This window comes from Urocampus carinirostris, chromosome 8 (genome assembly GCF_059441175.1).
Source record: "Urocampus carinirostris isolate Australia breed hairy pipefish chromosome 8, RoL_Ucar_1.0, whole genome shotgun sequence".
Classification (NCBI taxonomy): Eukaryota; Metazoa; Chordata; class Actinopteri; order Syngnathiformes; family Syngnathidae; genus Urocampus; species Urocampus carinirostris.
Window position 1 is genome coordinate 25839882 of NC_142356.1, and position 24719 is coordinate 25864600.

Genomic DNA, 24719 nt, shown 5'->3' on the forward strand with positions numbered 1-24719 from the left:
CACGCGCACGGCTGCCCCATTTCCGTAAAATAAAGCTTGTGTGAAAACGTTACGCGTCTGGGTCCTCTGTCTGTCGGGCTCTGACAAGTTTTAAACAAAAGCATGTATTTTTTATATCTTGGAAACGGTTTCCTTTTTGCACATTAACATCTACCAGAAGAATTCAAAAATATCTATATGGTTGGTTAGATCCCTTAATCGCTAGGCTCATAGGGGGCACCATTTCCTGGGCAAGTACAGCCTGGTGGCGCGCATCCCTCTCCAAGCCAACATATGTTTTCACCCGGTCTCGAATCGGGGACTTTTGGCATGTTAGGTGAATATTCTAGCCACTACACCACTGAAACATATATATACATGACCATGATGAATTCTATGTTACATTGAAATACTGGTGCTGAATGCAAATATTTCTCAATTTATGGAGAACTAGTGTCATGGCAGCTGAATGGTTAGTGCTCAGCTCCACTGTGCGGAGGTCTAGGGTTCAATTCCAGCTATTGCGGCCTCCCCCTGCGGAGTTTGAATGTTCTCCCCGTGCCTACGTGGGTTTCCTTTGTAATTCCAAAAACATGCATGTCAGGTTTATTGGCTGGTCCAAATTGTCCTTATTTGTGGATTAGTCAGTGAGTTGTCTGTCCGTGTGCGAATGTCTGACAAGCAGTTCAGGGTGTCCTCTGCCTGCTACCGGAGACGGTTGGGATGGGCTCCAGCACCCCCTGTGATCCTAGTGAGGATAAGAAAATGGCTGGATGGATGGTGAACTACCCCATCACCACAATAAACTAGTTCACAAAACTAAAAAAGTACATCTCACCTAAGTATAGAAAAATAAGGTATCCTTTTCCTATTTAGGAATTATGTTGCTGCTAAATGTTGTTGCACTATTTTTCATTGCACTATTTCTGATGCATGGGCAGCACGGCGGCGCAGTGGTTACCGCGTGTACGGCACAGTTCTGAGGTCATGAGATCAAACCTCCTCTGTGGAGTTTGCATGTTCTCCCCGTGCTTGCGTGGGTTTCCTCCGGGCACTCCGGTTTCCTCCCACATTCCAAAAAGATGCAGGTTAATTGGCCGGTTCAAATTGTCCATAGGTGTGAATAAGCGAGCGAATTGTCTGTCCCTGTGTGCCCTGCGATTTGCTGGCAACTAGTTCAGGGTGTCCCCTGCCCACTGCCCGAAGATAGCTGGAATGGGCACCAGCATCCCCGCGACCCTACTGAGGATAAGCGGTGCAGATAATGGATGGATGGATATTTCTGATGCACATAGAACTTAGGCCAGTCTCCAAACAATATCTTGAAAATACTTTCGCCCATTTATCCTGACATGCATCTTGTTTTTATCTTGTTTCTTGATCCAAACCATGTTTCACTACTTATTAATTGATTGCTTGATTATCTTGTTTTTCGCCCTTTAGTCTTTATTATGTGTTTATCCTAGACTCCGTCCATATCATGAAAATGTAGACAAATCTATCAATTTAACTTTGCTGCCAACTTCAATCCAAAATGTCAGATACCCCTTCCATTTCCCAGTGCAGGTTTAGCTGTCGTATTTGTACTCAAGTATTGCAGTGCCATGTTTTTGTGGTGGCAGTCTATGACCACTGATTGGTCTCCTGGAACCCATCCCTTCTACCCAAATCCCGCCTCCTCTCTTACTCTGACGGTCAGTCTGTTCGGGGGTATTAGAAGGACTCGCTTGGATCCCAGCCTCTTGTTATTCTCGCATCCGAGATGAGGATTAGTTGAGCGGGAACGCACCCATATATGCACACATAGACGGGAGCACTGAGAGGCCAAGATGCACTTGAAGTAAGTGGAGTGCAGAAAGTGGTGACTCATTTTGAGAATGATAGATGTGACAGACGGATGCCAGCAAGTCATGTGACGATGTGAGTGACGTGATATTCTGGTTGATCATTACCATGATGTTTACTCTTCCATGTTATGCTAGTAGCATGTTTACAAAGTTAACTGGGATTTCTGACATGATTACAGTCACAATATGCATCATGGATATGCAATTAATCGGACGACATTGTGAATATGACCTAAAGGTTGCATTAAGTGCTATTGGACTGCAATGACAAGTACAGTATGGATAGTCTTATTCTGCCTCCCCATTAGCCCAGCAAATAAAATCATTATTATCATTGTATATTAAGGCAGAACGGCAGCGCAGTGGTTAGTGCATGTGCAGCACAGTTTTGAGGTCATGGGATCAAACCTTCCTGTCTGGAGTTTGCATAATCTCCCCGTGGGATGCGTGGGTTTCCTCCGGGCACTTCGGATTCCTGCCACATTCCAAAAACATGCATGTCAGGTTAATTGGCCGGTCCAAATTGTCCCTAGGTGTGAATGAGCGAGTGAGTTGTCTGTCTCTGTGTGCCCTGCGATTGGCTGGCAACCAGTTCAGGGTCTCCCCTGCCCACTGCCTGAAGATAGCTGGGATAGGCTCCAGTACCCTAGCGACCCTACTGAGGATAAGTGGTGCAGATAATGGATGGATGGGTATTTAATATCATTTTTGTTTTAGTTTGGAAACTTTTAAAAATGCACATTTAGTCTTTTTATTTCAAATCCCTAAAGTCTTTATTATGTATTTTCCCTCGAGTGCCATGTCTAATCTCGTTCCATACAATGTTTCACTACTTAGTTATCAATGACACTAAAGATACTTCAATTATCCCCACCAATCCTTTAGTAAGAGTAAACAAAATCATTAAAACATCTTTGTTACGATTAGCTTTACAAGTTTACATTTAGAACAGTGTTTAAAAGGAGGGAATTTGTATCTTTGTTACTCTCTGCAGCCATCTCCTGGCTTAATTATGATCACAGCCTCAGTCAGCTCATTCATGATGCTTGTGCAAGTTCGTGCATTTCTTAAGACGCGCCTAAAAACGTATTTTTTCATCTTTTTGGGGCTTGGGTTGGCGTTTGGACTCTACTAGAAGCAGGCCTTTTCCTATTTTCACCATTTTCATGCTACATTGACCAGTAGAATGATGTCACATTCCAGCACTCCCCCCAGCTCCCATTCCTCAAAACCTATTGTGTTCCGCCCCGAACAGTTGTGATAAAAGTAAGATAAAATTAGATAGTCACCGTGAAAAATAAAGCATAAGGTCTCTTTGAACTCTGTTGAGCATTGTTAACACATAGTTTATGGAGAAAAAATTTAACTTTCAACTTTTTAAGGACACCTCATTACACCCCACCTTAAGAAACACAACTGTTAAGTCTTTGGAAAAAGTCTTGAATTGAAAAATTTTAAACCTGCAATAATTCAGAGTTAAACTTTTGAATTTGTCAAAACTTCTCAAAATTTGATTAAAACACATCTTTTGTTTTGGGAAGGAGAGGTTACATTTTGATTAAAAAAAATAAAAATAAACAAATTGTACAACTCAATATACTTGGAACACAATTGTTTTGGCAAAAAAAAAAACATAACTTCTAAATTGATATCTAACTTGATATTTAACATTTGTGGACGAAAAGTTAGGAAAAGGCCACTTTTGAACTAGCGGGAGAGAAAATGGGCTTAGTTTTTCAAAGGCTCCCAAACGTGAAAGCAAACATTAGCAGTCAATGAGCATTTGTTGTGTTTTCAGAAAAACTGCATGCGTGCTATATATCCGGTTGTTTTCTGCTACAAAATACAGACACAAAGACCAGGCCACAGTCAGCTCAACGTCTTATCTAGCGTGGACAGAAACATGAGGTTGCGTTCTACAACCAGGAAGTACTCTTGGCCCATGACTATAATCTCTTGTCAACCTCCACCTGGTGGATTCTAAAGATTAGATTGGAATAGGGCTTGCATCACAGCAGAAGGCAAAAAACTCAAAAGCGTGTTGCTAACACAAACGATGCAACGTTAAAGGCTGGATACATTGTCTTTAAATTTCCACATGGTTTCTCTGTATTGTTTTTGCCCATCTGAAGTAAAATAATTGCCAGTGTAGAAGATGGATTGGTATTTCAGGAACCGTCCTCTCAAGATTTAGGTCCTATCTCTCCGACAGGCAAATTGCGTATAAATGCAATATGACCTCTGAACCTTTTGGTGTTACTTATGGAGTTCTGCAGGGCTCGGTACTTGGCCCATTCCTTTTTAGTATTTATATTCTTCTGCTTGGTGAAATCATTAGCAAGTGTAGCATTAGTTTCCATTGCTATGCAGATTACACTAGACTGAATATGCCATTGGAGGAAACTGCTCCGTTTAGTTGTGGAAATCCAAGGCCCGCCTCACTGAGATAAAAATATGGATGTCACTTAATTTTTTGTGGCTTAAAACCCAAAAAATGAGATGTTGATGATTGATTTAGTTCATTATTGTGACTTGTTCTCAAACACTACTCTGAACCTTGACCAACGGCATATTACTTAAGAGTGACTTATTTTTCTTCATGCTGAAGTTTTTCGAGTTTTTGCCTACTCTTATGTAGGTTTCAGATCAGGGGATGTTGGAATTGTGTTCAGTGCAGCCCTTTGAGACTCTTTGTGATGTACAAATATGTGTGACTTGACTTAAACAATCACATTTGATATTGCGTTGGAAGATTGGCAATCAAACTCTTAAGATGAGTACATGGCCCATGGGAACTTTCAGCGACACCATTAAAAATAAGGTTGCTTTCCATGAATTAAGTCCCCCATATCTACATCTGAGGGATGAGCGTTAAGAAGATTAATGGATCCATTTTCAGCTCACCTGTTTTCTGGGTCTCCTCGAGTGACAATGACAACGCGAGGGCACGTTTATGGTAATTTTAGCTGATAGCAGGGACCAAAATGGTAGCCCCAGCAAATGGATGAAAACAAATGTTTTTTTGTTATACAGGTGCCGATATATTTGTTTAGAACAGGGGTGGGAAAACCTTTTGAGTCACGGGCTGCATTGGATTTCAAGAATTTGGCCAGGAGGCCTGAAGTCCTATCCAATTTTTATAATTCACATTTATGAATAAATATATATGCAGACCACTACAGTACTGTCAGGACCAGAATGGAGACAGGACCCACTTGCGTTGCTTTACTCACAAGTTTTATTGGAAGAAAGAGAAAGGGTTGCGCCCACGATCCGGTGATTGCTGGACGCGGGCAGCAGGTCGCTCTGAACGCGGAAGTGGTGTCGGGAACGTAAAAACGGTTCAGTAGCCGGGACAGGAGAGCAAAAAGATGTCGGGGTCGAAAGCGAGTCATAAGCCAGGAAAGGAGAGTAGACGAGGTCGGGGACAGAAAGGTTGAAAGCCGGGACGGGAGAGTACACGTGGTCAGGCTCAAAAACAGGTCGAGGCCGGGGGACAGACGGGAGCAAAAAACAGGTGGGAGTCAGGGTCGAAAAAGGGTTGCCTAGTGTTTACCGAGGTTCGCAGACGGACTGACAAAAGGGGACAGATAGGAGTGGGTTTAAATAGGGACAGGGAGCCAATCAGAGTCTGAGGCAGTTGGCGCTAAAGGAGCGGGCACAGGTGATTCACATCAGTAATCGTGACCAGTACATGCTTTTTTTATTTTCATTTTTGTTTAAAAAAAATCAGTTTTTTCTAATTGGTTTTGAAGTACTCACAATTATAACAAAATAATATGCCAGGTCCTTGTTTTAAGCACGTATATTGATATTTAGTTTCGTCGTATTGCTGTATAATTTTTGTTGTACTTTCTGTAGTATTGCCGCAGCAGTATTTTTCTAGAATTGTCGCATTAGCATTTTTGTGGTATATTTGTAATATTACTTTAGTTGTATTTTTGTAGTAGTATTTTTGCAGTAGCTCTGCAGTATTTTTGTAGTACACTATAGTCGTGTTATCTTAGTATTTCTGTAATATTATTTCTGTGTTGTTTTTTCTTTTCAGAATCAAAGAAACTGTAGTAGTATTTCTGTCATTTGTTTTCAGAGAGGAAGCAAAATAATATTGTTAACCTAATGTGAAAATGGCACTATAGGTCCCCTCCCCCGATTTTTTTTAAATTTTGTTTTATGAATAAGAGGCAGGAAGACTGTCTGTTATTCACATTTTATTAACTTTTGGCTATTGTAACGATTAATATTCTAAATTTCATAATCTAACTGTCAGCATGCAATCATGGCCTTAACTATTTATAGCTGGTATGTGACAATGGCTGTGCTGATGGCACGGTAAGGCCATTATCTCATACAATATGGATTTTGAAATCCAGTATTTTTTGTTGATGCTGCTGACAAATTCATCACATGTTGGTAGGACCCTTTCAAAATCTAACAGTTTTTAGCCTTTTAATCCCAAAAAACAATTGTCAATCATGCAATTTTTGCATGATTCAAATTGAATCGTTTCTCCGGCGCCGTCACGAATGGCAGCCACTCCAGCAGCTCCCGTGTTATTTTCGATTGTTCTCAGCTCAGGGATGCTGCTGGAAAAGTGAATTTCCCTTCGGGGATGAATAAAGTATCTATCTATCTATCTATCTATCTATCTATCTATCTATCTATCTATCTATCTATCTATCTATCTATCTATCTATCTATCTATCTATCTATCTATCTATCTATCTATCTATCTATCTATCTATCTATCTATCTATCTATCTATCTATCTATCTATCTATCTATCTATCTATGAGGTTAATGATATATTCGGCCCCTGTTTTCAATCATTAAAATATATCTTTAGTTTTTAGTAATTTTGTACTATTTGTCTAGTAGTACAAATAGTAGTAAAGGGGTCAATGGAGTCAAACTGGCAGCAAAAAAATAAAAACTAGTAGTACTTCATTTTCCTGGTATTTACATATTGTCATTCTATTTTTACCATTTTAGTTTGAGTGGTTAGTGTGTCCGCAGCACCGTTCTGAGGTCATGGATTCAAATCCAGCTACAGGCTTTCCTGTCTGGAGTTTGCATGTTATCCCCATGCTGGCGTGGGTTAGCTCCCACATTCCAAAAACATGCATGTCAGGTCAATTGGCTGGCCCAAATTCTCCCTAAGTGTGAATTAGTGAGTGAATTGTCTGTCTCTGTGTGTCCCGCGACTGGCTGGCAAGTAGTTCAGGGGGTCCCCTGCCCAATTCACGAAGACAGCTAGGATGGGCTCCAGGGCCCCCACGACCCTACTGAGGATAAGCGGTGCATATAATGGATGGATGGATATTATCTCATTTTGAAATCCTCTTCCCCTTACCCCCAACAAAGTTTTCCTTCCCTCATTGCGGGGTGAGTCAGCATCCGAGGCTCCCCATCGGATGCGCCCATAATTCCATCTGCCATGTCCTCATTCTCCCCCTCCCATGCCCTCCCACTCCTCATCTGTCCCTCCCCCCCTCCATCCGTGCTGCACACGCTCAGAGGCAGCACCGTTTATCTGAGGACGAGAGGGATGCGATGGGAGGAAGAGGAACAGGCTATTCGCAAGTGTTTACAAGTGAGTCTGATGATGACGATGATGCCTTTGTTTCGATGCCTGATAAATCCCGCTCGTTTTCCAAATTACGTCTAACGTTGCGTAGTTGTTTATTTTGTCAGCATCAAAGCGAGAATGGCCGCTTGATGTGATTACATAAGAGCAGTTTGCGTGTTAGTGAAGATGTGTGATTTGAGGCTGGCATGCAGTTTTGCTGGCGTCTCGCAAGTGAAGCTCAGTCGATGGAATGCGGTTTTGTCATCTTCAGAGTTGCTTATGGAAGACATTATAGGGATAGACTTTGTGTGCCTTTTTGTTCTTATGTACTGGTAGTACATTTGAAAACTTTTTATACTGTGGCATACCAATCAAAAATATGCATGTGTGATGCAGGTACCATGTTTTTGTCCAATTTGGGTTGTCATCAACACATTGTCGTGCCGGTGATTATTTTTAGGTGGGTTTAACAGTCAAACCCTAACCTGGTGAATGACGTAGGAGTCAGCAGAAACCTGTTTGCAGGGTGCCTGTGATTTTTGCTAGATTCAGTATTTGCTGTGAGCTGCTACCATTAAGCCAAGCCAAGTCATGTTTATTTGCATAACCCTTAATTACAGGAAGTCTCAAAAGGCTGCACAGACCACAGACTATTACCGACTACAGACTATTATCACACTGTCCCCTGATCTAAATCACAGTTAATATTGTTAATTCACTCTAAGGTGATTTTTCATAAATTGCTATTTTTGGTTAGTTGAATTTGGCTTTGTTTCATGTCGCATTGCTTTCCCGTGTTTACTTTCATGTCTGGCGTGAGATTTTGTTGAACATTCTTTCATAGCACGGTCTGATCATATTTGGAATACTTCCGGTCATCCAAGCGTTTAAAGTCCCACCGTGCTGCCCGACCTCGCCGCATGCAGCCTTCAGTCCTTTCCGCATTCTTCGCCAAACTCCAACTCTTCATGTGAAACGTCCTGGATGAGTGCCCGCCTTACTTGGCTCTCAGTGGTGAAGCTTGTGCCCTACAGGCTTCTCAGGTTGTTAAATTCTTGGCCAAATGGGTATATTCCAGATTTTGCTGCAATGTTTGGACATTTCACAAGAGACCAAGTAAAAGAAAAGCAAATACCTGATACCTCTATGACCCAGAAAAAAATACAAATCATGAAGATTCCACCTGTGGTTGTGTTTATCCTTGACCATGTGGGTTAGGCTTACAGTTACTGTGGCTCCAACAATGATTATATTGATTTTAGGTTGTAAGAATGTTAGAAAGTGCCCTGTTTAGAAAATGCATTTATTTGTTATAGTAATATCTCATCTCATCTCATTAGCTGCACCGCTTATCCTCAGTAGGGTCGCGGGGGTGCTGGAGCCCATCCCAGCAATCATCGGGCAGTGGGCAGGGGACACCCTGAACTGGTTGCCAGCCAATCGCAGGGCACACAGGGACAGACAACTCGCTCGCTCATTCACACCTAGGGACAATTTGGACCGGCCAATCCACCTGAAATGCATGTTTTTGGGAATGTGGGTGGAAACCGCAGTACCCGGAGGAAAACCACTCAAGCACAGGGAGAACTTGCAAACTCCACTCAGGAAGTCCGGTAGCTGGATTTGAACACTCACAGGAGGTCCCCAAGACCTTAGAACTGTGCCGCACACGCGCTAACCACTGCGCTGCCGTGCTGCCCCTGTTTTAGTAATATTTTAAGTAGAAATGTTTAGAAACAATTTTTCCAGACCATTGCTGATACTCATCGACCAAATAGTTCATCAACCAAATTATGTTTATGTCAAGATCCAGGACAGGCGGAAGACCCAGATGTTTAACGTTTCTCACACAAGCTTTATTTTACGGAAATGGGGCGGTCATGCACATTAACACAAACGCCAGTTATTCGGCGATTGCTAAGTGGAAGAAGAAAGACAGAAGTCTGGCGTGGAACAACAGGAAGCCAGAGACCAACGAGATCGATACCAGTTACACGAGCCGATACCGGACAGATGGTGTCGACACCGCACAGAACGGGACTGACAGGAATGATAACGGATATAGGAGACTGGAGACAGAGATCAGACAGAATGAGATAAACAGGAACGATACCAGACACTGGAGACCGGAGACAAAACAGGACAAAACAGACAGGATCAATACCGGACAGGATACACAAACAGGATACCAGACAGTGTCAAAACAGACGTCTTGCGGGTGCAGAGGTTCGTTGACGGACTGACGAAGGATGAGTGAGCAAACTGAGCTTAAATAGGAGGGAAGAAAATAAGTCAACAAGCCACAGCTGGCGCCAAACGGGCGAGGCCAATTGGGCAACATGGGCAACCGTGACAGTTTAAAAAATCATTAAAAGACAACTTATTTATTCTGTAAATTGCAAGAAATTAATGACAACTTATTATTCCTCTCATTTTCAATTTCAATTATCATATTGTGAAATGGTCACTCAGTAGCAGATGATACCTACCCATCCCTACTTAATTTTTTTAAACAAAGCATGGATTTCAACTTTGATGTTTTTAATATGTTACTTTTAGTTTTTTGTTTTTGTTTTGTTTTTTAATTTTATGATTGGAATCGTAGCATTGTAGCATGGTCTGTGCTACAATGCAGCAACCTAATCAATTGTGCTGCTACATCTAGTGTGCCCAAAATTGCTTCCAGGGTGCACTATACTATTCTTCAAGCAGACTCAAAGAATACAAGTTCTTCTACACACTGGGACTATGAGATGCTTTTCTATGCACCCCTATTCTTAGTCGGGTAGAGAAAATCATGAATTCATTGAATTACAGCCACTTTTTAGCTATATATTTTTCTATTTTTTTATTTGTGAGCTAGCACCCTATCTTTTTCATGCAAACTGCAGAGATCCACTGTTTTAAAGTATGTTCCACTGCATTCACTGTAGCTCAGCAACAGACATGTCCTCACAGCATTAGAATCTGACTTCAATACAAGAAGTTTCATTACCTCACTGTTGAACTAATTAAAACCACACCAAAGGAATGATTTTAGGTCAAAGCGCATTTTGAAAGAACAAGGACAAAATTTTATGTAGTAGAGAACAAGAAAAACTGCCCCTAAGGTTGTTTTCCAGCCTGTTGTGGCACTGACATACTTTCCCTGATCTTTCTGATAACAAAAGTGACTTCATGAATAAAAGGACGCTCTTGCAGCCAAGCTGGCTGACCCTGCTGCATTGTGGGTAAAGCGTTTATTTTTGGAGCCAGCACAGAATGTGCCGCTTTCTGCTTTTTTCATTCATTATGTATTAGCCCTGTCGAGAGTGTCTCTTAAGAGCATTTTATAGCAGGATGAAGGCTGGATGGGGGTGCACTAGCTTTGACACAATGGTGAAGGTGGTGCATGGCTAGGAACAATTGGGAAAGCCAGTTTAATAATGCAAAGCAACAGAGCTCAATGATAAATGAGATTAGTTCTGCAAGGTTTTAGGGCTAGGACCTTAGCTTGGCCGTTTGGCTGAGAGTAAGTGTCCCGGCTCCTAGGCTTTGTAGCGTATTATGAACTGACCGATAACGTATAATGGATAATGAATAACGAAGATAGATCAATAACCCTTAAAAACCCCAAAACCCCCATTAACAAATTGCTTTGGGGATGCAATATGTGTATTATCATATTGTTGTCTAAAACATGTTTGAGAGGCTGATTTATCAAGTGAGTTTTTTCTTGCCCTTGTGTAGGTTTTAGATTAGGGGATGGTGTAATAAAAGTTTGCAATAATCTGAGGTCTGTGCAGGCCTTTGAGACTCCTTGTGACTAAGGGCTATACAAATAAACATGACTTGGGTATTTTTTTTATTGGGGGGCGTTTTAGGTCAAGGGTGGTGTGTGCCAATTAAGTAAGGATCTTGACATAGGAATGTGGCTTGGGATGTTTTTAAAATGCCGTTTACTGCGTGAAATCATGATGCTGAGTGTAGTTTTTGTCACGGTTACCCGTTTGGCGCCAGCTGCGGCTCGTTGAATGATTGGCCTCCCTCCTATTTAAGCTCAGTGCTCTCACTCACCCTTTGTCGGTTCGTCAACAAACCTCTGCACCCGCAAGACGTGTGTTTTGACTCTCTCCAGTTTCCTGCTCGTGTTTCCTGTCCGGTATCATTCCCGTCTATTTTGTCCTGTTTAATATCGCTCTCCAGTATCGTTCCCGGCTATTTTGTGCTGTTTGATATTGATCTCCAGTGTCTGGTAGCGTTCCCGTCTAGTTTGTCCTGTTTAATTTCGATCTCCAGTGTTTGGTATCGTTTCCGTCTATCTCGTCCTGCTTGTTATAGGACTCCAGTCTCCTGTGCCTGATGTCAATCCTGTCTGTCCCGTCCTGTCCGGTATCGACCCCATCTATCCGATTTCTGCTCGTCGATCTCGTCGGCCTCTGGCTTCGTTCCACGCCTTTCTTCTTCCGCCCAACGATCGCAGAATGACTGGCGTTTGGGTTAACGTGCATGACTGCCCCATTTCCAGTAAAATAAAGCTTATATGAGAAATGTCACGCATCTGGGTCCTCCTCCTGTTCCAATTCTCGACAGTTTTGTGTTGTAGGGGTTGCCAGTAATGAGGGACAATCACAATATAAATTAACTAATTTACAGCCGGACATGCTAGAGTAAAATTGATGTAGATAACCATTTGTAGCAGTAAGTTACAAGGTAGTATCTATTCTATACTCTGAAAAAATTATTTTCAAGTTGTTTTTTTGCCCTGATAATGTACTAAATTCAAATTTAGTTAAACTTTTGTGGGGATTTTGAGGGAGTGCTAAAAATATGGGCGTCACAACTTATTCAAAGGTGAGGTGCGTAGTTTGAGGTTTCCTTAAAAGGCTTAAAAATTAAATATTTTCTCTATGAAGTATGCGTTAACAATGTCCAACTGAGTTCAAAGAGGTTTTATATTTTTTTTCCCACCGCCCCTATCTGCTTTTTTTCTTTTATCCTCTGTGTTCCAGCCACACAGCGTATTACGCTGTAGCAAAGGAGGCAGAGGAGTAATGTGCATGATCAAGGTTTTCTTTTATTGTTGGTTGAAAATGGTAAAAGAAGAAAAGGACTGTTATGATTCCAGTTCAAATGCTAACCCAAACACCCAAAAAGATGATAAAGGAAGAGTTTATTCGAGCGCGTCTAGGAATTTTACATACAGTACTTGCACAACAAAAGGAGATTGACAGAAGCTGCAATGATGATTTCAGCCAGAAGATGGCATCGGCAAATTGAATATTTTGAACTTACGGGAACCACCTTTAACCGTTGATGGAGATTTATTACTAAAAATGAGTTTTAAAATACTTTTAAAAGTGTAAATCAAAACATATACAGGGAGTGCAGAATTATTAGGCAAATGAGTATTTTGACCACATCATCCTCTTTATACATGTTGTCTTACCTCAAGCTGTATAGGCTCGAAAGCCTACTACCAATTAAGCATATCAGGTGATGTGCATCTCTGTAATGAGAAGGGGTGTGGTCTAATGACATCAACACCCTATATCAGGTGTGCATAATTATTAGGCAACTTCCTTTCCTTTGGCAAAATGGGTCAGAAGAGGGACTTGACAGGCTCTGAAAAGTCAAAAATAGTGAGATATCTTGCAGAGGGATGCAGCACTCTTAAAATTGCCAAGCTTCCGTAGCGTGATCATCGAACAATCAAGCGTTACATTCAAAATAGTCAACAGGGTCGCAAGAAGCGTGTAGAAAAACCAAGGCGCAAAATAACTGCCCGTGAACTGAGAAAAGTCAAGCGTACAGCTGCCAAGATGCTACTTGCCACCAGTTTTGCCATATTTCAGAGCTGCAACATCACTGGAGTGCCCAAAAGCACAAGGTGTGCAATACTCAGAGACATGGCCAAGGTAAGAAAGGCTGAAAAACGACCACCACTGAACAAGACACACAAGCTGAAACGTCAAGACTGGGCCAAGAAAAATCTCAAGACGGATTTTTCTAAGGTTTTATGGACTGATGAAATGAGAGTGAGTCTTGATAGGCCAGATGGATGGGCCCGTGGCTGGATCGGTAAAGAGCAGAGAGCTCCAGTCCGCCTCAGACGCCAGCAAGGTGGAGGTGGGGTACTGGTATGGGCTGGTATCATCAAAGATGAGCTTGTGGGGCCTTTTCGGGTTGAGGATGGACTCAAGCTCAACTCCCAGTCCTACTGCCAGTTTCTGGAAGACACCTTCTTCAAGCAGTGGTACAGGAAGAAGTCCGCATCCTTCAAGAAAAACATGATTTTCATGCAGGACAACGCTCCATCACACGCATCCAAGTACTCCACGGCGTGGCTGGCAAGAAAGGGTCTAAAAGAAGAAAAACTAATGACATGGCCTCCTTGTTCACCTGATCTGAACCCCATAGAGAACCTTTGGTCCCTCATCAAATGTGAGATTTACAAGGAGGGAAAACAGTACACCTCTCTGAACAGTGTCTGGGAGGCTGTGGTTGCTGCTGCACGCAATGTTGATCGTGAACAGATCAAAGCACTGACAGAATCCATGGATGGCAGGCTTTTGAGTGTCCTTGCAAAGAAAGGTGGCTATATTGGTCACTGATTTGTTTTTGTTTTGTTTTTGAATGTCAGAAATGTATATTTGTGAATGTTGAGCTGTTATATTGGTTTCCCTGATGAAAATAAATAATTGAAATGGGTATACATTTGTTTTTTGTTAAGTTGCCTAATAATTATGCACAGTAATAGTCACCTGCACACACAGATATCCTCCTAAAATAGCTAAAACTAAAAAAGCCCCACTCCAACTTCCAAAATATTCAGCTTTGATATTAATGAGACTTGTCTTAGGTCCTCTTCTCTTCATCGTCTACCTCTTGCCTCTTGGTCATATCCTCCGCAAATTTAATATCCACTTTCACTGCTTTGCTGATGACACCCAACTCTACCTCTCCTGCAAACCAAACTCCATACTCCCACCTCCCTCCCTCACCTCTTGCCTTTCCGAACTCAAAACATGGTTCACAACAAACTTTCTTAAATTAAATGCCAATAAAACAGAATTCCTCCTTCTTGGCACCAAATCCACTTTATCCAAAGTAAACAATTTCTCTCTCAATATCGACAGCTCCTTAGTGTCCCCCTCCCCCCAGGTCAAGAGTCTGGGTGTCATCCTGGATAGCATGCTTACCTTCCACTCACATATCAACACCATCACCCGCACTGCTTATTTCCACCTCCGCAATATTACCAGACTCCGCCCTTCCCTCACCCCCCGCACCACTGCTATTCTCGTCCACAGTCTTGTCACATCCCGCCTTGACTACTGCAATGCTCTCCTCTTCGGCCTTCCTCAAAAGTCCCTCCATAAAATTCAGCTGGTTCAAAACGCCTCTGCTCGCATCATCACAAAAACATCTTCCCAGCAGCACATCACCCCCGTTCTCCAACAGCTACACTGGCTTCCTATTCAGCATCGCATCAGCTACAAGCTGATCCTATATACATATATGGCCATTCACAACCTGGCTCCTCCTTACCTGTCTGACCTTCTCCAGGTGCACGTCCCCACTCGCTCCCTCAGATCCTCGTCCTCCCTCCGACTGTCAGTGCCCCCTGCCCATCTGAGCACCATGGGAGCCAGAGCCTTCAGTTGCGCTGCTCCCAAGCTTTGGAACAATCTACCTCCGGACCTCCAAAACTGCACACCTCTCTCCACTTTTAAGTCCCGTCTAAAAACACACCTGTTCAGGACTGCCTACAACACATAGCTTCTCCATTTCCTATGTTTTTATGATTTTATGTCTTGTTTTTATTTATTACTTCGCTTACAACTTTTTAAATTGTATTTTTTCATTGTCTGTACAGTGTCCTTGGGTGGCCTGAAAGGCGCTTTTAAATAAAATGCATTATTATTATTATTATTACTTTTGGGTTCATTAAGAACATGGTTGTTGTTCAATAATAAAATTTATCCTCAAAAATACAACTTGCCTAATAATTCTGCACTCCCTGTACTTGTTGTTTGTTTGACTACTAGATTGGGGAATGGGTTGTGCAATGGAGTTTTTAGGTAACCGCAGTAGGTTTTCGGAACGGCTGTTCCATAAAGTTTGTGTCATGAACCGGGACAGGATCAGGACCCAAATGATTGACGTTTCTCACACAAGCCTCTTATTTTACGGGAATTGGGGAGTCATGCACGTTAGGCAGCAGTCTGGCGTGGAATGATAGGTAGCCAGAGGCCGACGAGATCGATACCAATTGCCCGAGCAGATATTGGACGGATGGGGTCGATACCGGACAGGACAGGACGGGACAGACAGGATTGATATCAAAGCAGGATATAGAAATCAAACAGGACAAACTAGACGGGAACGAAACTGGAAAATGATATTAAACAACGGGACAGACAGGATTGATATCAAGACAGGATATCGAAATTAAACAGGACATACTAGACGGGAACGAAACTGGAAACTAATAATAAACAGGACAAAATAAACTGGAACAATACCGGACAGGAATTACCAACTGGAAACAGGACCGAGTCAAAGCCCACGTCTTGCGGGGCAGAGGTTCGTTGACGGACTGACAAAGCAAGAGTGAGAGCACTGAGCTTAAATAGACGGAAAGCCAATCTGTCAACGGGCCGCAGCTGGCGCCACTTGGGCGGGGCCAATTGGGCGCCATGGCAACCGTGACAGTTTGCAGTTTGGGAGTTAGCAGTTTACCACTCTTTTGTGCTGTTGAGAGAGTTGGCTCGTGGTTTACCAACTAAAATTTGTGTTTTTTCAAAACATAAAATTAACACTGTGACAAACACATTTTCTTTAGAGGGATTGAACTTTACCATCTTTGTAAGGATTTTCAAGGGAGTTTGAGTAGTTTTGCAGCACAACATTCATCTTGAGTAATGTCGGACCATTACTGTATGCTAATGTTTTATTTATTCTATATAATCCAATCAGTGAGTCAAACAGAGTAAGTTGGTGTTGACACTTCCCCGTCCTTTCCTGCCCATAACAGGATAACGAGGAAACGCGCACCCTCCAAAAATAATCCACTCACACGTTAAAGGGTCATCATCAATGGTTGTGGTATGTTTGGCAGGGCTCAGACAAATAAGAGGCAGAGCTGGGACGGCCTCTACCGAGTCCCACGTTTAGGATGGCTGCTGACGCCGGCAGCATTCCCAGTCCGGTGGTGCGCCAGATCGACAAGCAGTTCTTGATCTGCAGCATCTGTCTGGAGCGATACCACAACCCTAAAGTTCTTCCCTGCCTGCACACTTTCTGCGAGAGGTGAGTTCATCTGATAATTCGCTTGGACTGTTCCACGCGTCATGTGTTTTGAAACAATGACCTAGCCGGTTTATCGATGATGCTCTATTTAAGCATGGCAAGCATCAATAGTTGCACGAACCTTATTTTTAAATCAACATAACATATTTTACATCATAATGTAGTCAGTAACAAGATTTATGAACTATATTCATTGTTATATTTCAAACGATACAAAAATGACATCAAATAGCATTTATATTGCGATTTTAGAAAGAAAAGTTAAGGAAACAAGGTTGTGTAGATTTTTCTTTGTGTCCGTTGTTAACCGATGTTGAAGATAGTTGGACGTTACAAGAGTGTCAAGATTTAGAAAAGTATAGTGAACAAATTGAATGCAAAGAAAAATAAATTACACATAAACATTGAATGTTTTGACGGAAAAATTTGTGTGGAGCTGATAATGTGTTTACTATAGCTGTAAGATGACATGAATGTCAGGGTGGTTGACACCAGTGTCTCTGCAGACCTTTTGTTTATGGGACAAAAAAGGCACTGTGTGCGACTCTGTTTGCTTCCCAGCTCCAAAATAAATTTTATTCCAAAGAGTCGATGGAAGGGGTGTGCACATTTCTACTTTTAGGGCCAGGCACCGATTATTAGTTCAATCCTGAACTCCCATCTACAGCGTTCACATGAGCTTTATGTTCTGTAGTACTGTCACAGTGAATATACACGTATTTATTATAGATCATTAACATGTTTTTTTTATTTTTTATTCTTTATACACATTTTTTAAATTTGTTTTGCTTTGCAATGTTGTCATGATCACTGATGTGACTCACCTGTGCCCCGCTCATTTGGCATCAACCGCCACGGGTTCTGATTGGCTCCCTGTCACTATTTGAACCCAGTCCTGTCTACGAACTTCAAAGTATACTAGGCAAGCCTTTTTCGACCCTGATTCCCACCTGTTCTGTTTTTGCTCCCGTTTGGCTCCGGCTATGACCTGTTTTGCTCCTGACCACGTCTGTTCTCCCGACCCGGCTTCCAACTTTTTTCCGACTTCAACCACACCTTGCTCTCCCAGTCCCGGCTACTGACCAGTTTTTCGGTCCCTGACACCGCCATTGCTCACTACGGAAGATGCACTTCCACGTTCGGAGCACCATCCGAGTACAAGAGTGACTTGTGACCAGCGAACACCGGATCATGGGCGCAGCCCTTTCTTTTTCCTCCAATAAAACTTGTGAGACACGTAACGCAATTGGGTCCTGTTTGCGTTCTGGTCCTGACACAAACAAACTTCCCAAAATATCTTAGTTGGGTTTAAGACTCAAAAGGGAATGATTTTCATTAGTAAAATGTCTCTAATTTTGCGTTTTGTCCCAACCCCACCACAGGTGCCTGCAAAATTACATCCCTGCTCACAGCCTGACACTATCTTGCCCAGTGTGCCGCCAAACGTCCATCCTGCCCGAGAAGGGGGTGGCGGCGCTGCAGAACAACTTCTTCATCACCAACCTGATGGACGTCCTGCAGCGCTCGCCTAGTCATCCCCTAGCGAGCGGCGGCGAAGGACAAGAGGTGGTGGCCATTCTCAATGACATGGCCACTGCGACGGCAGGGGGTCAGCTGCTCTCCTGCCCCAACCATGGGGGCAACGTAAGCACAATGCAAGGGGCAAAGTTAAAGTCAAAGCATACCTAACATTTGTCTAAAAATAAAAATGATCATTCTTATGTTAAGTAGATTCATTTATTTATTTATTTATTGTGATTTTGTCAGGTTCAACCCAACACTTTTAAGAAAACCTGCATACAAAAAGACACAGAGAATTGTGTATGGTTTTACTTGCAAGGAGAGTGAACGGAATTCTGCTTCAGTTACAATCCTCCAACTCACTCCAAAGCAGTCTTCCCTCTGCTTGCCTTTTATTTAGAAAAGGAACGCCCTAGTTACAAGGTGGTTTCAACTGCTAAGGGGAAAGGGGTGAGGTTGAAGGTTAAATGTATAGTTAAAACCAGTTCTTGCACAACAATTTGTTATTTGTAATGTGACTTATTAACTCTCTTCACGCTATCTTCAGGAAAGAACCTTGGCCTGCAGTCAAAGCTGTAACTGATTCATACCGTTAGTTCTTGCCAGGGTTGCGGTGCAAAACTTTTAGTGTGAGAACATTATATATTTGTAAGCACAATATTTCAAGCAAACATAACACATATAGATTATAGTAAAGTTGAATAACCTATGTACATTATTCCAACAGATTTCCGATCAAAAGTGGAACTCGGAGTCTTCAACATGATGAGATTGATTTACGTGTGTCTCAGGTGATGGAGTTCTACTGCCCGCCATGCGAGACGGCCATGTGTCAAGAATGCACGAGTGGCGAACACAGAGAACATCCCACCGTCCCACTTAAAGACGTCGTGGAGCAACATAAGGCTTCGCTACAGGAGCAAATGGACGCAGTCAAGATGAGGTACAAAGTTGGGGTTAGCGGTCTTCAAGTTGTTGTTCTCATGCAACTTAAATACGGCATAAATGTTTGTTTATAAAAAGATAATAACAGAGGCATTGGTCTGCAGATGTTTTGGGGAGTGATCAATGGACGAATAGATATAGTGCATATAAAGACGCTGTAAACCATTATTGACCTCTGGAAATTGTTTATTATTGTCAAGAACCGGAACAGGTGGAGAACCCAAATGCGTAACGTTTCTCACACAAGCTTTTATTTTACTGGCAATGGGGCAGTAATGCACGTTAACACAAAACACCAGTTGATTCGGCGATCGCTGGGCATAGAAGAAAGACAGAAGTCTGGCGTGGAACAACAGAAAGAGCCCAACCAGATCGATACCAGTTACACGAGCCGATACCGGACAGATGATGTTGATACCGGACAGAACGGGATTGAAAGGATTGATAGCAGATATAGGAGACTGGAGACAGATATCAGACAGGATGAGAATGACGGGCACGATACCAGACACTGGAGACCGAAATCAAAACAGGACGAAACAGACGGGATCGATACCGGACAGGGTACACAAACGGGATACCAGACAGAGTCAAAACCCATGTCTTGCGGGTGCAAAGGTTCGTTGACGGACTGACAAAGGGTGAGTGAGAGTACTGAGCTTAAATAGAAGGGAAGCCAATGTGTCAACGAGCTGCAGCTGGCGCCAATTGGGCGCCATGGCAACCGAGACAATTATTATTTATTCATTTTTTGTTAAATGTGTCTTTTTTGGGTTGGTGCAAATAGGTATGAGCTGTAGCCCTACCTAATGCAGAATAGAGGTGTGAAAATTGTTGAAGTGCTTAGAAGGGTGTCCATCTTATTAGACAACTACAATTTGCTATTGTACATATGTTATGATGCAGGACCAGCCCAAGCCTTCATGGGGACCGAAGCAAAATTAGATTTGGGGCCCCCTATTACTTGACTATTTGCATCCATACTACGTTCCACTCCAGGGGTGAGCAACTGTTTGGAGTCGGGGGCCGCATGTGACATGTTATGCTTCTTTTTAAATAGATTAGTTTCATCAAATTAGTTTTGAAACGACCAAAATTAAAGCAAAATAGTATATTGTGTCCCTGTTCTAAGCACTTCATTAGTTACTTAAGTTTTGAAGTATTATTGAAGTCTGATTTTTATTGAAGTTCTGTAGTTTTTTTAGAGTGTTAATGTATTTTTTTGGTACTATTTTCGTAGTACTTCTGAAGTAATTTTTATGTAGTATTTCCATAGTAGTGTTGTTTTAGTATTTCTGTAGTACTTTTATTGTATTTTGAAAGTATATTTTGTCGTTGTATCTCTGTAGTATTTTCATCGTAATTTTGTATCATTAAAGTAGCTTTATGATTATGGTATATTTGTAGCATTACCGTAGTATAGTTTTTTTAGTATTATCTTTTTCATGTAGTTTGTAGTATTTCCATATAAGAAATGTTGTTGTATATCTGTAGTATTTCTGCAGTATTTTTGTAGTACAGTGTTACTGTAGTATTTTTGGGATATTTCCATTTGAGAATATCACTATAGGTGTAATTTGCAGTATTTCGGTTGTAAACCTCTTGTTGTAGTATTTTCGTAGTAATATTTCTCCAGTAGTTATTTTATTTTATAGTATTATGTATTTATATATATATTTTGCATTTCAGTAGAAGTATAATTTACGTATTTCCGAAGCAGTATTTTGGAAGTATTTCCATCGTACTAAGTATTTTGTATTTTTGTCATATTACTTTGGTCTTTTTGTAATATTTTTTTGAGTTAATAATTATGTAGTAGTGTTTTGTAATTTAATATTACTCTAGTAGTGGTAGCAGTATTTTTATTGTCATTCCCTATGTTGTTTTTTTTTTTAGAATGAAAGCAATAAATTATTTTGAAGTCCCTGTTTTTAACCACTATATTTGATATCTAATTTTTTAGTTATTGTGTGGTATTTTTGTTGTATTTCTGTAGAAGTATTTTTGGGTGGACACACAAAGTGACAATGGGGACAATGTTGGCACCAAAAACGTTAACCACTCTTGGGGGCCCCTAGTGGTTGTGGGGCCCTAAAGCAGCCGCTTAGCTCACTCATGCCTTGGGCCCGCTTTGATATGATGACAGTTAAATGAGGAAAAGAAAAACCCTTAAAATACATCATCAAAAATGATAAAAATGCCCAAAATGTTTTAAAGGTGGGCTGCATCGTTTGTGTTGTCCTTAAAAACATTGAAAGTTCATTTTTTTTCTCTATTTAGTATATCTTAACGATGTCTAATTAACGTCAAAGCGCTCTTATGCTATATTTTCCACCGCACTTATTTGCTTTTATCTCACTTTTAGCAAAGCTGTCCAAGACAGAACACATTAGGTCGGAGGAATGGGCATAGGAGGAGTACTGGAGAGTGACATAGTACTTGGTTTCATTTTGTTTCTATTTATTAGTGTAGCATGAAAACTATGAAATCAAGAAGAGGCCGTCTTCTTCGAGTACATTCCAAACTCAAACCCCAAGAAAGATGAAAAAAGTGTTTATTGGAGAGCGTCAAAGACATGCATGTAGTTGCAATGATGACACAAGCCAAAAACACAAAAAGTTTAAAACTCCGTACAGCACCTTTTGTCATGATTACCGATTTGACTCAGCTTTGCCCGCTCATTTGGCGCCACCTGCCGCGGGTTCCGATTGGCTCCCTGTCACTATTTGAACTTAGTCCTGTCAATCCCCTGTTGTCAGTCCGTCTGCAAACTCAGTTAACACTAGGCAGGCCTTTTTCGACCCTGACTCCCACCTGTTTTTTTCTCCCATCTGTCCCCCAGCTTCGACCCGTTTTTGATCCTGACCACATCTACTCTCCCGTCCTGGCTTACGACTCGCTTACGACCCCAACCACGTTTTTGCTCTCCTGTCCCGGCTACTGACCCGTTTTCCGTTCCCAACACCGCCATCGCTCGCCACGGAAGATCCACTTCCGTGTTCGGATCACAAACTGAGTACGAAAGCGAATTGCTTCCCGCGCCTAGCGAACGCCGGATCGTGGCCTCAGCCCTGACACCTTTAAACAATCGGAGAGTTTTCTGACAGCAACAGATGTATCTTCAAAATTGTAGCGAGCCACGTGGCCTTTTACGGTGAATGGATTGGTGATGTCCCCGCCATCTTGATTGGGTGGTTCTTACATAGCATTCATGGCCTTTTTAGAGGATGGCTAATAGTCACCTTGCTCTTTAGTGAGATTGCACGGACCACAGGAAGCAGCAATTAGTTTCAGATAACTGGAAAGGTTTTAAAGTATTCCAACAGAGTGTTGGGAATTAAATATCAAAATGTACCGTTTACCAAATCTTTCGAATTAGTTATCTGACTCCATTAACCAAACACAACCTACATTCACCCAACAATTTATGCGCGCTCGTTTCTTGACGGAAAAGATGAACAGGAAAGCCGACATTTCCACACAGGGGCAGATTTAATTTCATTAAAAATATAATTAAGTGTACCCCATCGAAAACGGCCGAATTAGTGTCGTTGGAGTCTTTGGGAAGCCTTTTTCTGAAGTCCTTTAGATCTCTTCTTATTGGCTCACGTCTCCCCGCAAGATGGTGTGCCGGCTCCTCCCACGGGCTTGCCAAGGAAGCCCAACGTGGGCTTCACAATCTCAGACGAGCGTCCCGATGTCTGTGTAGAGAGCGTTTCTCAAAACAACGCCCGCCGTCCTCCGTCAGAGTCCTGTTATCAACAGAACTAGACAAAATATTCTGCATTTGGAATGGCCTGACCTGTCATTGAACTAAAGCCTACTCAGTGAAAATCTTCATTGCATTATGGGTCAATCGTATAAAATCCTTTATAGTCAAATGTTTAAAATCCTTCAAGAGAGAACTGCATTTTAAATGTGACGACACACTGTTCTGGCCTATTTTTGCGTGTTCTTTTTGGAAAGATTAATTCAACAAATCCCGTGCCATTCAATAGGAACACATGACAGCTGCAAATGTTTCTTCCCCAGGTTGCCGGAGATCGACGGTGCCCTGTTGACTCTGTCGGAGATCCTGCAGCGGCTGACTGGTCGCAAGAGCGCCATCGAGGAGGACATCCACGCCGCTTTCGATGAGCTGCAGAAGACGCTCAACGTACGCAAAAGCGTCCTGCTCATGGAGCTTGAGGTCAACTTTGGTCTCAAACAGAAGGTTAGATGACTTCAACTCAAATTCGCCTTTAACTAACCTCCAGAACCCTGGTAAATATTACAGCTAAGAGACCTCTCTAAACCAGGGATAGGGAACCTATGGCTCGGGAGCCATATATGGCTCTTTTCATGAGTACGTATGGCTCCGAAATAAAATGTAACTATTGCACATCTCTCTGTGGCGTTCCAAAGTCAAGTGATTTCATCCCGATTTTGGTCCATATAAAGCCGAAGCAACTTAATGCAAAGGTTCTATAAAAAAACATTTAAACTGATAAATGAAAACGCTGGCAAACGATTTTGATTGGGTGAGCAGTACAGGTGGGCGGATCCCTGCACACAGCTAAAGGCACTTCCTTCTCTCTCTCTCGCTCAGTGCAGTCTACACCGAAAGTGAATATGACGATATGCTCATCGTTTGCAGTAATTTGTGACATTTTTACAAGAAATTTGCATGCACATTGTTTTAAAACCGTTATTAAGGACAAATTTCATGGAAATAATTTGCCTCGACACTCTTAACTGAAGGTGGAAGACCAATTGTAAACGGCATATTTACATTGATTTGGGACACAGGATTTGGCATTATTATCATTTCAGACATTTGATTAAATCATCAAATGACACACAGTGAAATAAAATGGGCTGAAGAATTAGCATTTGTCTAGACTCTAGAGAGTGTGTTTGGCAGTTTTATCAATTTTGTCTGAAAATATATGATGTGGCTCTCTCAATTTCTTTTTGAAACATTTTTTGCTTTTATGGCTCTTTGGGTCAAAAGGGTTCCTGACTCCTGCTCTAAACTTTACACAGATGTTTTTAGCAAAGGCTAGTCGGCTAACTCAAATCATGCATCCAAGAGGCCTGCAAAGTGCTTGTTGTGGGCAGTCCTCTCATTTCTCATCCAAAAACCAAAGATCTGGTTGGTTTCCCCTCCCCTGGGTCTTGATCGCATGACTCATCATTGACCCTCCCTCTGTTGAAGCTCAGGGGGGAGGAACAAGAGGAGGGTAAAGATTATGGGCCAAGACTCTACGGGTGGAGCGAGATGGTATTTCTTCTGCTTGTAGACAGATGGAGCCAGTGTACTGGGTGCACTCACAGGGTGTGTCATGCTGCATCTGCAGACAAACTATTTGAAGGGATTTCTGTGTTTTGGGGTTCTAAGACCGTGGAAAACGAATGAACTTTGGAACTCGGACATAAAAGGACTATGGCATCAGGCGGTGAACCAGAGGACAAGTATAACAGGCTTATTCATGTGAGTTTGCTTGGGACTTTTCTACAACCGCTCACTGGCATTGTTTTTTTAGGTATCCTCGTTGGGGCCTTTAGTAGCTATCTGTGGACTT

The 24719-nt window shown here is 42.0% G+C and overlaps 1 protein-coding gene across 4 annotated transcripts in view; it reads left to right on the forward strand.

Moving 5' to 3' along the window:
* Positions 1 to 24719, forward strand: part of trim2a (tripartite motif containing 2a) — a 43304-nt gene that overhangs the window by 6950 nt on the left and 11635 nt on the right. The window contains exons 1-5 of one of the 4 annotated variants that reach the window (XM_088342119.1): positions 1673 to 1819; positions 16499 to 16689; positions 18072 to 18333; positions 19002 to 19153; positions 23188 to 23368. In XM_088342119.1, coding sequence (XP_088198245.1) covers positions 16556 to 16689; positions 18072 to 18333; positions 19002 to 19153; positions 23188 to 23368 — 729 coding nt within the window. In that variant the 5' untranslated portion in view covers positions 1673 to 1819; positions 16499 to 16555. Of the gene's footprint in view, positions 1 to 1672; positions 1820 to 1880; positions 1900 to 7257; positions 7420 to 16498; positions 16690 to 18071; positions 18334 to 19001; positions 19154 to 23187; positions 23369 to 24719 lie in introns of those variants that run through there. The other 3 variants (XM_088342121.1, XM_088342118.1, XM_088342120.1) reach the window with 3 other exon arrangements.